General features: G+C 31.0%; 1 protein-coding gene across 1 annotated transcript in view; it reads right to left on the bottom strand.

Annotated features, from left to right (window-relative positions):
• Positions 1-306: 306 nt before the first annotated feature.
• Positions 307-15,314, bottom strand: part of HELRODRAFT_75833 (hypothetical protein) — a gene marked incomplete at both ends in the record, with an annotated part of 63,082 nt that continues 48,074 nt past the window's right edge. Inside the window, 3 exons of the mRNA XM_009016062.1 lie at positions 307-417; positions 9,871-10,109; positions 11,581-11,748. Of these exons, the coding sequence (XP_009014310.1) occupies positions 307-417; positions 9,871-10,109; positions 11,581-11,748 (518 nt within the window). The remainder of the gene's footprint in view (positions 418-9,870; positions 10,110-11,580; positions 11,749-15,314) is intronic.

Here is a 15,314-nt window from a genome sequence, read left to right as displayed (position 1 = left end):
TATTACCATGCAGTCCACTGTATATATCAAACGCTCATAAGTTATTGAATATAAAAATAAAAATGGAAAACAAACATGAAAAGGAAAAATTTGTATGAAAAACGTTATGAACACATTGAAAAGTGAGCCGACGCAGCAGATAAACGAATCAACCTAGATGAAAGAGCCACCACTTATCCCATCCACAGACCTGTTCGCCAGGGAAGGAATAATAATTCTACATTATTTCCATGTGGACCTTATTTCAATACATTATTCCTTCATGCCCTCCACACGCCTCCACACACGGACGCACATTCACATACACTAAAACAAACAAATATTAATGCTAACAAACATACACACACATACACAAATATAGACAGACTCACACAAACCTACACAAACATACACAAACCTACACGAACATACACAGACCTACACAAACATACACAGACCTACAAAAACATACACAGACCTACACAAACATACACAGACCTACACAAACATACACAGACCTACACAAACATACACAGACCTACACAAACATACACAGACCTACACAAACATACACAGACCTACACAAACATACACAGACCTACACAAACATACACAGACCTACACAAACATACGCAGACCTACACAAACATACGCAGACCTACACAAACATACACAGACCTACACAAACATACATCAGTCTACACGCACTCACACAAGCACGCACGTTCACATCTTCACAAAAAACAAATAGCTGACAATGGAATATGAAATAATGGAGCAATGAAGCAGATGATGAACAAGGAGATACAGGACGTCTGAAAAGTACAAATTATTGACGCTGAATGTTTACATTGAGACATGAATGCCATTGAAGGTAGATGAAACCATTTGTATGTATGTATGTGCAATGTGCATGTGTGTTAATATGTGTGTGTATGTATGTTAAAACCAAATCGTGATGAATGACACCAAACAGTCAAGTATGTATGTATGTGCATGTGTGTAAATATGTGTGTGCGTGTGTGTGCGTGGGTGTGTAAGTGAATTTACATGCGGTGATGAAGATGAGGCAGACATACCTGCAAATGCACATAAGCACATTTGTGAGTGCCTTAAAAACATTTGCAAGATCAAGCGAGTTTGAGCATGAAAAAGAATGATTGATGCGATTTAAATAGTGCGTGCAATCTGTCAATTGTGCCAATGATTTTGTAATTCATTTTATTTATTTAATTATTTTTTTAATATGTTTAAATTATTTATTTTGAACATAACATTTTGGTTATAGATCATTTTAAACAAACAAACAAACAGACAAAGACAAATTTTTATAGCTGCATTTCTGCCTAATAAATAATGTTTATGAAGAGAGTACGTTGGTCTGGATTCAATACAAGCTGACACTAGGGCATACAAGTAACTTCAAGTAATATCAACTTCATCGGAGTTGATAACATTTCATATATCACAAACAAGTAGTAGCATAGCAATAGCATTTAAATTCATCATTATTGAAATTTAAACATCAACTAATAAATAGTAGGTCGAGATTGAATTTGATGTTTTCAATAAAATACTGTTATATATTCACCTTTTATTATTTATCTTGTTCTATATTAAAAACATTCAACACACGAGATGGTGCATTGGTGACCACACAAGTAAGAATCAAGGCAACAGACACGACACATACCTTTGAATGAAGGTAGGTCGCCTTATTCAGCATCCAACTATTAAGGATCACGTGGAATTAGTTCTGATTAGTTTAACGTTTCCACACCGTTCCCACCTAAGTATGCATCGCGATAACTTCATGAACAATTGCACAGGCAAAAAATGCAAAACACAAATTGTCGTTCTTTGCTGCATTGTACAACAGACCGCCGTAACTTTAAGTTAAGATGGAAAACACATTCAGATTTAGTTAAGATGGAAACACATTCGAAATACAAAAAAATTCCGCAAGGAATGATCTGTTGTAAATTGTCACTTGCTGCTGAACGGATCACAAACATTCAAATGAGCAACTGAACTAAACTGCTCACAAATGTAACTCGCCAGATAGAAATGCAGTTAGATTGACAGAAATATTTATACACACGCACACACTTTGATAATATGATACTGAAACCTATGTTTATTGACCAGCGATTTGACAAATGAAACTTTATTAATAGAAAATTATTACAAATTGCATTTTTTGAATCACTACAAAACCTCTACCATAGCATGGTGAATCTGCTTTTAAAATTAAAATTAATTAGACTACGTTCATACTCTATAAACAACTACCAAATGTTTTCAAGTTCGCGTTAACTTTCCAATGCCATCAATGTAATCTGAAAGAAATGGTTGATGGTTATTAAATAAATAAGAAAAAGAAATTGACCGATAAACCTAGAACGAACACAAAACCGTGCAGAGATTGATAAAATCGATTCAAACCCAATAGCATAATATTTTAGAGCGGTTTGAATAACCAATTTCAAGCTTTTTTATTAGATTTTATTACATTCATTGCTGAACGTCTGACCTCAAGATGTGCTTCCTGCAAGTTCTTATCAGGCGATGTCTGCGTCTCAAAAATTTTTCATTGCATGCCGTCGTTGAGAAATGTTATAAAAACTTTACTAGTTCTCTATTTTTATTTCTACAAATTTTAAAGTACTGTACACACGTGGAATGAAATGTTCTACCTGGAAAATACTTTTATATCTGTTTGATAGTTGAAACGAGGCTATGCGTGGAGGAAAAAAATATTATTATCATTGAACTAATGCACGCTCCCAGGAAACCTCGAAAGTAAGTTATAGCGATGTGATGTTTTGAATCAGACCAAATATTGATGTATAATTAATGCATTGAAAAAAATGTTTTAAAGTCCTTTTGAATGTGTTTAATAAAAATTAATTTAAAATTTAAATTAAATGAAACCAAAATTAAAATAAACGATGAGCCAAGTACTTCAGTCAGGTCGTACGCTTGAATTCGGCAAAGATGCACAAGCTCATCGTATGTTTATTAAGGAGAATTATTGATGGGGCTTCATCAATTTTATTCCATTCCATTTATTCGACAATATGGAAAATGACATCACCTTTGATTTATCTCTTATAAACTTATACAAAATTTATGTTTCTCCGTTACAATAAAAACCGAAGGAAAAAAATTATTTGCAGATATATTTCATTAGACGCAAGAAATGTTCAATTAAAAATTTTTTACATTCAATCAAAACATCGGCGGGAGATTTATTACATGTCGATGACTCACATAAATCTAATTTCCTGTTAAAAGTTATACTGAGTGGATGATATTTTGACCTATGTGTGTTTCAGTTTTAAATTTTTGTTTAATCCATGTTTCAAGATCCTTCATCCCGACACCCACTTTCCCTGTTTATTCGGTTATATTAGTAGGTTCAGAATTTTTCAATTTTTATGAAACATCATTTCCTACAAGATTTTTTAAGTTTTCATATTTTTTATAAATTTAATTTGTTTTTAATTTTTTCTACAGAATAATATCAAAAATTTCAGAGAAGCCACCCTGTTTGCGACTTTCCATTTAATTTGAAAGATGTCTCAATGATTTTGCACGAGTTCCCGGTGTCAAAATTTTACATCATAAATTTTTATGAAAAATATAAAAAAGTTTACGCTCAGTTGTATGTGAGGTGTCTACTGTTGATTGAGTGCACATTTCATTCACCGAGATATCACAAGTTGAACAACGTTTGAAATGTTGCAAGTTGCTAGTTTCAACAACCATTTAGTCTTTGAAGTAAAATGCTTATTCATTCATTAGTGGAATGTATTTACTCGATCAATCAATCAAATCTTAATTCAAAGGACGTCTGTCCAAACGATCTTTGAAGCTCTTCGAGAGAAGTTATCTCATTGAATGGAGGGAAGCAGATATTTACTTGAAACGTTATGCATCCCACGTTTTTTATTTAAAAAAAATTTTTTAAAGTTGAGTCACCGAGCAGTACATCAACCTCCACTCATTCAATAATGGCTCTAAAATGTTCGGTTGAATAAAAAAGTGAACAGATGAGCTTGAAAGAACACAAAACACACAAAAATTAACAATTTTTGGAAGCAGTGTTTTCTGTACGTCTAAAAATAAGCTAAATGTTGATAACCTTGAATGTAAAAAGATGTATTAAAGTTCAAAGAATTATTTGTTTTTATCATTATACTATTCAATTCAAAGAGGTTTTTTTTTGTCAGAAACAGAAGCAGGAGACCCGAAGTTTAACATGTTGGGACACCTAAAACTTATTTTTTGGGTTAGGGTTAGGGTTAGTAAAGTTAGTGGAAAGTAAAGTAGAAAGTTAGTAAAATAACTTTCTGTCATTTGTATATTTCTTTAAAACTCATACATTACCATAAAAATTCTTAACTAACAGAGAGTACAAATTTCATTAAAAAAATAGCTGAATCAAAATTGTATAAGAAACAAAATCCAACTCGTCCAGCAGGAGCAAAAAGTTAAAAAATTTTTTGAAAAAACCAAATTAAGTAAACCCTCTGACACTTTCGAAATATGCGCAAACAGCAAATTATCTACATGTATTAAGTTCTTTTTATCTTTTTAAGTTTTTTAAAATTGCTTTATTTAATTAAACGGTTAATTAGTTTTGTATTTTAAATTTTTAATAAATTTTTCTGAAAGTTTAAAATATTTAAACTTTTAACAGTAAAAATTAATCATTTGCAAATATTCTGTCAAGAAAAACATTTAAAATCATTAAAAAAATCATTAACTAGAGCAAACTCGTAATCCTAACTGGGAACTGATAAAACGCAAATGCGGATAGAAGAAGATAAGAAGGCAGACGAGAAGACACGCAGAAGTGGTCACAAATATTAGCAAACACATCAACAACAGCAAACACACCACACACACACACACACACACACACACACACACCACCAACACATAAAAATAAGCTCATACTGATAGACACAAACATAGGCAGATAGACGCAAAAGCAAACAGACGAACACAGACAAAAGCAGAGCCATGCAGAGACACCTAAACATCCACACAGAGACACCTAAACATCCACACAGAGACCAACCTCTCGTGCACACGTCCAACCACAAATCTGCTCGACTTTAAAAGATAATTTGATTTGACCTTTAAATTACTTTTTTCAAGGTCAAATTTAGAATCACGTGATTGGAAGGCGAAGATACAGATGTAGACATCGTAAGGAAATAACAGACCATCGCCGTGGCATTGCATGTGCAGTTGTTGTGTGTGTGTAACTTGACGCACGTTGTCATCCAGAGTGAGAATGTGCGTACTGTCTGCTTGGATGAAGGAGTGCAAGGATGCATGTAAGGATGGATCGTCCGCAATGGAGTCAAACCTGGTGGTTTCAAAGTTGAAAGTTCATGGCGGTTATCAAATTTATAAAATGTTCATTAATCGGATGAGTGAAAAAATCTCTCTATATAGAAATTGTAACTTGATATTTTTAGAGGTGGTCAGATTTTATTTCAAAAATTATGTTTGATAAATCTTTTTTAGCAACACTAGATTGAGTGGTGCAAATGAAACAAATGAATGCAAGATGTGTTGAAAGGTATGAAGAGTAGGTACGTTTTAAAAAGCTGTACATCAGGGATCCACTCATTCAGAAACATCATTCCTATTTTTGACGAAGACGACGACGACGATGGTGATGAAGAGGAAGATGGCGTTCTAGTGTTGTAATCCACTTCTTCGATTGTTTGTGGTTTGTTTAATGAATGTGATGTTGATGATGTTGATGATGTTGACGATGATGACGACGATAACGACGATGATGACGATGACGATGGTGACGACATAGATGGAGTAGAGGGATCTGATAATTTAGACGGAGTTCTACGAGGAGGTGATGATGGTGTGGGAGAGGGCAATGATGACGACGATGATGATGAGGATAGTAACGATGATGATGATGATGATAACGATGATGATGATGATAACGATGATGATGGTGGTGGTGATGATGATGACGATATATAAAATGGAACTTCGTTAAAAGAGAACGTCGGCGTTGTAACTTCATTAAGGAGTGATGATGAGGAAGAGGAGGAAGAAGATGAAGATGATGATGATGACGACGAAGATGATGACGACGATAAAGATGATGATGACAAATTAGAACGTTTATGCCACATCTGTTGAAAATGAAAGTTTATGTGTTTCCACAATTTTGTAACATTTTTTAAACTTACATTTTCATTTCAACAATTCACGATTTTTTGAAAGAATTTTTTACATTCAAGAGTCAACTAACGATGGTTATTTTGATGTTTGCTGTCAGTTCTTCTTGATTTTCATCCTAAACAAATTTTTATTTTATTTTTAATGCAGAAAAAAACTGTGAAAAAACAAAACAAAACCACAAAATAAAGATTCAAGTGCCCATCAACTTTTCTAAATAAAAATATAAAATTTTTGCAAACGGACGAAAGAGGGAATGGAGATTCAAAAATTCATCTTGAAGGTATAAACAAGCCAATTGAAACAAAAATAAAAAAATTCAAAAACCTGAAGACCTCTCTGGTATATATATGAACATAAAACAAGTTTAAAAGAAATAAATGTTTTGTCATTTGAATTGCTGCAATAATTTATCTGTGAAATAATTTCTATATATCTTATTGATTATTAACAAGATTTATCAGTGAAATAACGTTTGATTTAAATACTTATATTATTTTTTATGTTCATCAACTCTAAAAAATTTGAAGCTAAGCAACAAATTCCTTATATGTGATTTGTTGTTATCATTTAAAAATTAAAATATGAAACATTTATTGGCACATAAATAAATAAAAATCTTAAACATACAACTACTGTTATAATCGTTCATTAATATTTACATTAACTTAAATGGTATGCGATGAACTTTGCAAATTTTAATTTGGGTTGTCCTATATTTTTTGAAGTTTTAAAATGAATTAAGTTAATATTTTTATTAGGTTTTGCAAAAAAAAATTTTACAAATCAGAAATCTAACAAAATTAGATAGCTGTAGAATTTCAATCCGAAGGCTGATCTTGTTGTGGTTCGCGTTCGTGTTGTGGCTGCTGTTGATCAAGGTTGAGCCAGCAGAAGTCATTTGTTTGGAGGAAGGATAGTTGTCTATAATTGAGGTTGTGTTTTAAGTTTTTAACTGTTTTATGATAATGAATGATTAGAATGGTGAAATAAAAAACATTGGAAAAATTTTTATAATTTTCTTCAGTTTTCTTTTTTATTTTAAAGAATTTAGATTATACATTGTTCAATTTTGCATTTTTCAGAATTAAAAATTTGTTGTTTTCAAAATTATGAATGATTATGTGAAAAGAAATATTCTAAAGAGAAAATACTTCATCAAAATTTGAACTTTTAGAAGCATTACAAGTATTATCAACGTCATCATCCTCCTTCATCATCATCATTATCACATCACCATCATCATCAAATCATCACATCATCAACATCTTCATTATCAAATCTTTATCATCACATTATCTCCATAATTCACTTTGCATATTTCCAAAACACATATCCTTTTTTGGTCTACCCGGCTTTCAAAAACTACACAATCGAAATATATTATAAATTTTAAATTAACTGTAATTTCATCTTAACAACAAAAGATTTGGCCAATTTTATAACCTGAGAACTATCTAACATGTATTATTTACATGATAAAGTATATGAAACCTAAATTAGTTAGATTCAACGCTTAAAATTTTGTTGACACAAAAATTTTTCATAACCATAAAAAGTAAAGGTAAAAATGTTTCAAATGTTATTTTTCTGTTACAATTGAGGTTTTTTAATGTTTTGTTTGGCGTTCAATCACAAACGAAACATTTCATATTGGTAATTATTTGGTTAAACATTTTTTATTGAAATTTTTGAATGATAATATTAAATAAATGTTACAGATAAAAATTATGTTAAATCATTAAATATAAATATATAGCTTGGCAGAAACTAATTTGTTTTTTCAACGCTATAAAACATGATTAAAAATTTTAACATTTTTTTTATTAAAATAATTAAAAATATAATAGTTATAATAAACAAATTTTGGTTTAATTAATGTTTGAAATCACACACATGCTAACATTTAAACAAGGAATATTTGTTTTTTGTTGTTTTGATCACATTAGGACAAGTGTCGAAATTGTTTGCAGAATCAAGACAAGATATGCCGGGTCAAATTATGGTAGGGTTGAATTATGTTGAGGTTGGGGTCGAAATAATTCAAGATCATGGTAGCGAGTTGCAAAGAACACGCACCAATCGTATATGATTTGACCAAGGCATTTAAAACATATAAACACACACATACACATTGTGTTAAGAGAAAATTTTGAATTTAGAAGAAAATATTCATATAAACGTTGACCTAAACATGATTAGAAGCTGGATGTTTTGAAATCGTGCTAAATCCAGTTTTGTGTTTTTGTTTAATCAGTTTCTCTTATTCCTAAACAAACATTGGAAGACTAAACGCTGGAATGTTCGCTTCATTTGTAAATTTATATTTGTGTGGGTGTCTTGTGGGATGAAATATCTCTGTCTGTTTTTTACTTATCTGTTTGTACACTTTTGGTAAATGTTCTTATTATTATGTTTGTGAATTTGCTTGAACGCATGTGTGCATTTGTCTATTTGCGTATACATGTAGTGTAGAGGTGTGTTGATTATTTTCTGACACGTACAAACAGACACGTACAAGCAGACACGTACAGCAGACACGTATGTACGTACGAATGCCAACTCTTTTTGTAAAGCAGTGCGTATCTTCACACATGAATGTACCGAGGACCATTACTGCTGCTGCCAGCGTAATATGTCACACTCTTCTCCCACTGCATTTTTTATTCAACAATGTTCTTAATTATAAATTTAATCAGATATAAAAACTTAATTCTATTGTTATTTAGGAAGCAGGACACTTTTTTAAGTTGTTGCTTGATTAAAACAAATAAAATCAAAGTTGTGGAACGTTTTTACGCGAGAACTAACCTGATAACAAGCTCGAGAACATGTTGGTGACCCAGATCATGTCTGTTGAGGGAATGGAGTTTGTAGTTTTTTAAACTCTTTATATAAAAAACGAAAACCGAGAAAGAATTGTTGAAGATTTGCGCTGTTTTAATGATTATATATAATTAATAATTATTATCATAAAGTTTTCTGAATGTTCAGTAAGGTTTACGCTAAATTTGAATACAGAAACAACTGAGGTAATTTGGTTTGCAAGTGAGATTTCCTACTTGCTGATGATGTTTGGTAACTTGCTTCGAATTAACAACTGTTCAAGTTTTTTATGGCTATCCATGAAAAGTTCAAATATTCTAATAATAATTTTTGTATACTTTTTGAAAATAAATCCTTATTTAAGAAAAACCAAATTTCTATAAAAAAAAAACAAGCAACAAACAGTTGAAAAATGTTAAAAGAATTTGATGTCGGGTAAACAAAGCAAAAAACTAATTGGCAGGTTTTATCTGTGGCAACTCCAATTCAAGACAGGTCAGAAAGATTTTTGTCGTTGAGCCGGGCAATACTAAAATAAAATAGGACATGGTTTTTAAATGTTGCTATGATTTATTAGGCAGTATCATAGTGCACTGTATTCAATACCATTGTCCATTTAAAAAATTTTCAATTGCTATTTGTATATTAAAGAGAGGAATTTTTTGTTTGGTAACTAATGCTGTCATATAACACAAAAATGGGATGACTTATGCTGGCAAACCTTGAAACATTCGCAAGTATTTATTCGATGCATTCTCTGCATATAAACACACACACATTACAAAATACTGCACACATGGGTGTAGTGGGGCAAGGAGTTTGTATGTATGTTTGTACGTGTGTATATACACGGAAATATGAACATGTGCGTAAGAGTGTGTGAGTGTATGTATGTATGCATGCATGTATGTATGTATGTATTTGTGTGTGTGTGTGTGTGTCTGTATGTATGTATGTATGCATGTATGCATGTATGCATGTATGCATGTATGCATGCATGTATGTATGTATGTATGCATGTATGTATGTATTTGTGGATACATAAATTACAGATATATATTTATATATGTTGCCTACTTACTGCATGAGTGAATAGAAATTTTGATTTCAACTTTTTAAATAGAGTTAGTCAACGGGTATTTTTAAACAAAGGTATGGTTTTATGTTCAGAAATGCATAGAGAAAGGAAAGCCAACTCAAATTTTTCCAGAAGTTTCATACCTACAGCTCTGTATAACATTGGACGCAAAACAAAATTTCTTTATTTTGTTATTTGAAATGCACCACACGGCACACATGTTTTCCGATATTTTCAAATTCACTGAACAAATTGATTACGAACACAAGTGACCAACGAAATAAAAAATTGAAGCACATGCAGTTTGAAGTTTTTTTTTATGTATGTAGGCATGTTGTGATTGCAATTTGTTTACAACGCAAAAAATATTGTTGATAAAATCATTTAGTAACAATAGAAACACTACAAAAACAACAACAAAAATATCACATAGGCAAAAAAAATTACTGCAATACATCGGCAACACACAGCATTCAGATAAACAATTGAATCGTACAGAGAAGACCCAAACACAAAACTCAACTTGCAACGTACATTCAAGCAACAACAACAACATCATCAACAGCAGCAACAACAGCAGCAGCAACAAGATCAACAGAAACAACAACGTGCTATAGGGACTTCGTCCCAGAGAGCCCAACAAACATTCGGCCACTTTTCATCTCATTTTACGATATCATTTTTTTCACGAACACAACTACATTACGTGTTCACCAGTTTTATGTGGTTAATGTTTGCCCAATCAAATTGGTTACGATATAATAGTAATCATACCATTGTAACGCAAACATTTTGGTACATTTAACAAATTCATGTTCTTGATTAAAATACGTTTTTCATAATAATTATACCTTCCAAATATATTTCGCTTAATCGCCTCTAATTAATAATTTTTTGAACCATCCCCACAACATTTCATTCATTCAGTTTAATTAAATGAATACTTTATAAGGTGATTCGTAAAATTTCAAAGGCATAAGGAATGTAAATGGCCATCACGAAAAACATCAGAAGTCTTAGAAATTGTAGATATTTGAAATTTACAAACACAATTTTTAGTGAAAACAAAAACCTAAAATGGTGACTTTTATAAAAATTTTCTAATTAGGTATAAACAAGATATAAAATGTTCATGAGATAAATTTCAAATAAATTTTGTAACGCTAAATAGAACTTGAAAATGCAGTGAGCCGTACTCCAATTAGGTTTACATGAAATCAAACTGAATAATTTATCACAAGATTAAACAGCAATAATGCAAAAATTTGTGAAAAAATATAGGCCTTTTAAAATAATATATAAATTTTCGCAGGTCAAAAAAAACCTTTCAAGAATGCTTTACAGTTGCAGTTTTTAATACCTTTTTCAAAGATTCAAATTATATAAAAATATGCTAAGATGAATTTTTAAAATAGTATATTTTTTATATTTTCACACATATGTATGTACGCACACAGACAGACACACACACACACATAGGCACACACACACATACAACACACATACACATACAACACACATACATATACAAATATATATATATATATATATACATACAGAGAGGTATATAAATACATTTGGCATAAAAAACACCAGTTCATTTGGGATTTCGCAAGCGCTTCTGAAGGCAGAAGTAACTACGGAGTAACGCACGTAAGAACATTTTATTTATCGACTGCCTCAATTATTCATCAATTTATTTCTTCGTTCCTCCATTTGTAACGTTTGATGCCTGCATAGAAATTGAAATATGGGAGGTTTTTTATAATTACTAAAATTATATGTATTAATCATACGCGTGTGTGTTTATATATATTGTATGATTATTATATTGTATGTATACGTTAATGTTTTTGTATTTTGTTGAGGTAAAAATTAATATAGGCAATAAATTTAACGACCAAACATTTCTTAAGATAGAAAAACGATTTGAAAAAAATTTTACAAAAACGTTTTATAAAATCTCTAAAACTTTGATTTTTAGAATTTGTTGAAGATTTCATAATGAAATTTGTTAAATCAATTTAATATGAAGATTAAACTTGATAAATTAATTAAAAAGATTGCCTCCACTCTGCATGATGATAGCGTGTCAGACCCCGAGAAGATATGCCACTGGAGCAATCTTTTCTTACAAATTTTTTAATAATTTTGATGTTTCTTTGAAAAACTTTTTAAAAATGTAATCATTAATTTAATAGAAAAAATGCAAATCATTGCATTTACGGGATTTCGATAAAATTAATTACCGATTTTTAAAATTAGTTTTATATTATCCTGTCAGGATATGTAAATTAATGTAATGTAAATTAAAACGTCTGTTAAGGTAAAGATGGCAAACATGCTTTTTTAAAAAAAATACCAGACATTTATTAGAAAACTTAATTTGGTTTAAAATTCAACAAATTTGAGTTAAGAAAGATATGCCGGTCTAAATTAAATATAAAAAAAATAAAAAAGTTTCGACAATTGACAAACTCATTATAATTAAGTTTTGGTGCCACTCAAACGTTTTCTCTCTTGTGTACATATGGTCTTACATGTATGTATGTGCGTGTTTGCGATTGTGTGATGAGAGTACATGTGGTTGAGTTTAGACGAAGGAATGAAAGGATGCTGCAAAAAATGAAACGCTGATGCTGATGGGAGCTGTATCAATATTTGCATTAGATTCTAAAAAAGAACATACCCTTTGATATTTATCCCACACAAACTTTTATTTTTAAATTTCGATGATGCAATGCTTGAGTTATCTTTTTTATAAGAAACTAAAATAAAGATTTTTAAATATATTTGATTAATAATTAAGAAATATGTTTTTGAAATTTTCCTTTTGAACCAAATTCTTTTACAAATTTTTTTGCGCTCTGTCCTGTGCTTTTGTATTTGCTTGCAAATCCAGAAAACATCCAATTATTTTTCATAACATTAAAAGTTAGTTTTCTTGTTGAAATTAAATTCAGTCTAAATTAAAAAATTTAAAGTCTAAAAATCTTGTTTATAAAAGTTTTTGGCTTTTTCAGTTTAACACGTTTGGCCTCCCATTTTGTAAATTATTTGAAAATATAAATACTCATTGAAAAATATTAAAACAAATATAAATGATTGGTTAGAACAAGGGTGGGAAAACTTTTTGTTGTGAGGGCCGCATTAAGAACTATTTTACCTTTGGAGGGCCGCATATGTACTTAAATAGCAAGAGCTTGTTATAATTTAAAAAATTTACGAACATGTTTTTAATTAGTCTTTAATAACAATTTTGATACTCAAACTGTCAACTTCAACTAAAAACAACGCTCACGCAAGATAAGTTCGTGCAACAACATGCAAACAGAAATGGAACAAATACACGTTTAGTCCAATGTCAAACAGTCCAACCATAAATTTAACTTTCCTGTTGTTCGGTTTGTCTTTACAAAAACTATGGAAAAAATTTAACATTTAAGATTTTGAAATTTTGATAGCATCATTCAACAATGCTGCGAGTTAAATTTACCTCATCACACCGTTTCAACGAAAATGTCAGTTGAACGTCAACTTCTTCAAAGATAATTTTAATTAAAATTTTCTGCGGTTGATTTTTATTGTAGCCGAAATAAGTTTGTTTTTGGCTTATAAATTAAGCCTGGAATTTGAACCTTGAATTTAAATAAAAAAGGAAGGCTGATTTTATCGTCTGCGCATGTAAATGAAACATTCGGAGAAATAATTGAAAGCGTCAGCAAGTGAGCATCTGGTTATAAATTGAGATGGAGGAAAGGAGGCTGACGTATATAATATGATGGAAAAAGCATGATGGCAGCAACAAGTGTACAAGTTGTTGCAGGGAAATAAAATGCAACTTACTTTGAATGGGCCATTCATGGGAAGCACTCATCTATGAAGGCATTATGTGCATGTGAACATCTGTATGTGTGTGTATGTTTGCATGTAGGTAGGTAAGTACGTATGTATATGTGAAAGTGTGTGTGAAAGTATGCATGTGTCTGTATGTATATGTAGTATGTACGTACGTATGTAAATACGTTTTCGTTAAGGTTGTAAGTCAGATGCCTGCTAGCTCCTTCTATATGTTTAATCCTCGACAAACGGCTTAAATTTTGTGAACCCATTTCGAATTTACGAGTTTTAAGTGCCGGCCATTTAGAACACACACCGTCCAGACGGACGTTTAACCTTATAGTTGAACGGCCAGGAGAGATGAAATTAATAATACTATTTTAATCATTCATCGAAAACTAAGTGATAATTAGAGATATAATTGTCTATCCGTTTAAATAACATTTAAATCTTTAATCAAATTAATTTATTTTGAATTGCAAAGTGTCTATCAAACAGATAAATCTGCTTATCTGCTAAAAACCCAAAAATTTCACAACCTCATAGCTGTTATTTTTATGCCAGTAACATGTCTTACCCGAATATCAGCCTTTACAGTTTGATTTACATTTTGGCTACATTTGTATATTTTTTAAAAATTTGCATAAACGATTTTCTGCCTTTGCACGTAACATCATGTGAGATTGATTTGTTTCTTAACTTTGAACTATGTTCCATTTTAAATAATTCTGATTGCATTTTTTCAAAAGTTTGCGTTAGAAAGAATGTGCAAATTACACGCACAAATTACAAGCATGCAGCTCAAAAATTAAGACTCGTATGCGAACATTAGAAATACTTTTACTCGCGTTTCAATGTTGCATCGTTTAGTGTTTCAAATGATATAAAATTTAGAAGTGATGTTGAATATATATATAAGAAATGTTGCAATAATAGTGCAATATAAACAAAATTGCAGTTCTTCAACGTACAACGGCGAGAAGTTGTTCAAAATGATGGCTGGGGAGTAAAAAATTATAAAGCTGGAAAAAGTCTGCTGCGATGTTGTGTGTCTCGGTCGATGGAAAGTCGTGATAAATCGATCATGTGATGTTCATTGACGATAGAATAAAATAACCTTTGACCTTCGAACTCTGTCTTTTGAACTGGCACTTCTTTACCATTCGCGTGCCTTTTTTCTGACGTGGTGCCATTGCCTTCCACATTGCAAATTTATTCATTGATCATTTATCATTCCAGTTTATGATTGTTCATTCTTTCTCTTATTCCCTCCTGTGTATATCTTATCAGTTTGGAGAACATTAACACTGAATACACTGAATAACTCTATTGCAATCATTAATTATATGTACAATTGATAACA

Source organism: Helobdella robusta (genome assembly GCF_000326865.2).
Source record: "Helobdella robusta unplaced genomic scaffold HELROscaffold_17, whole genome shotgun sequence".
NCBI classification, from domain to species: domain Eukaryota; kingdom Metazoa; phylum Annelida; class Clitellata; order Rhynchobdellida; family Glossiphoniidae; genus Helobdella; species Helobdella robusta.
Note: the sequence above shows the minus strand (reverse complement) of the source record. Positions and strands in the feature narration are given on the sequence as shown.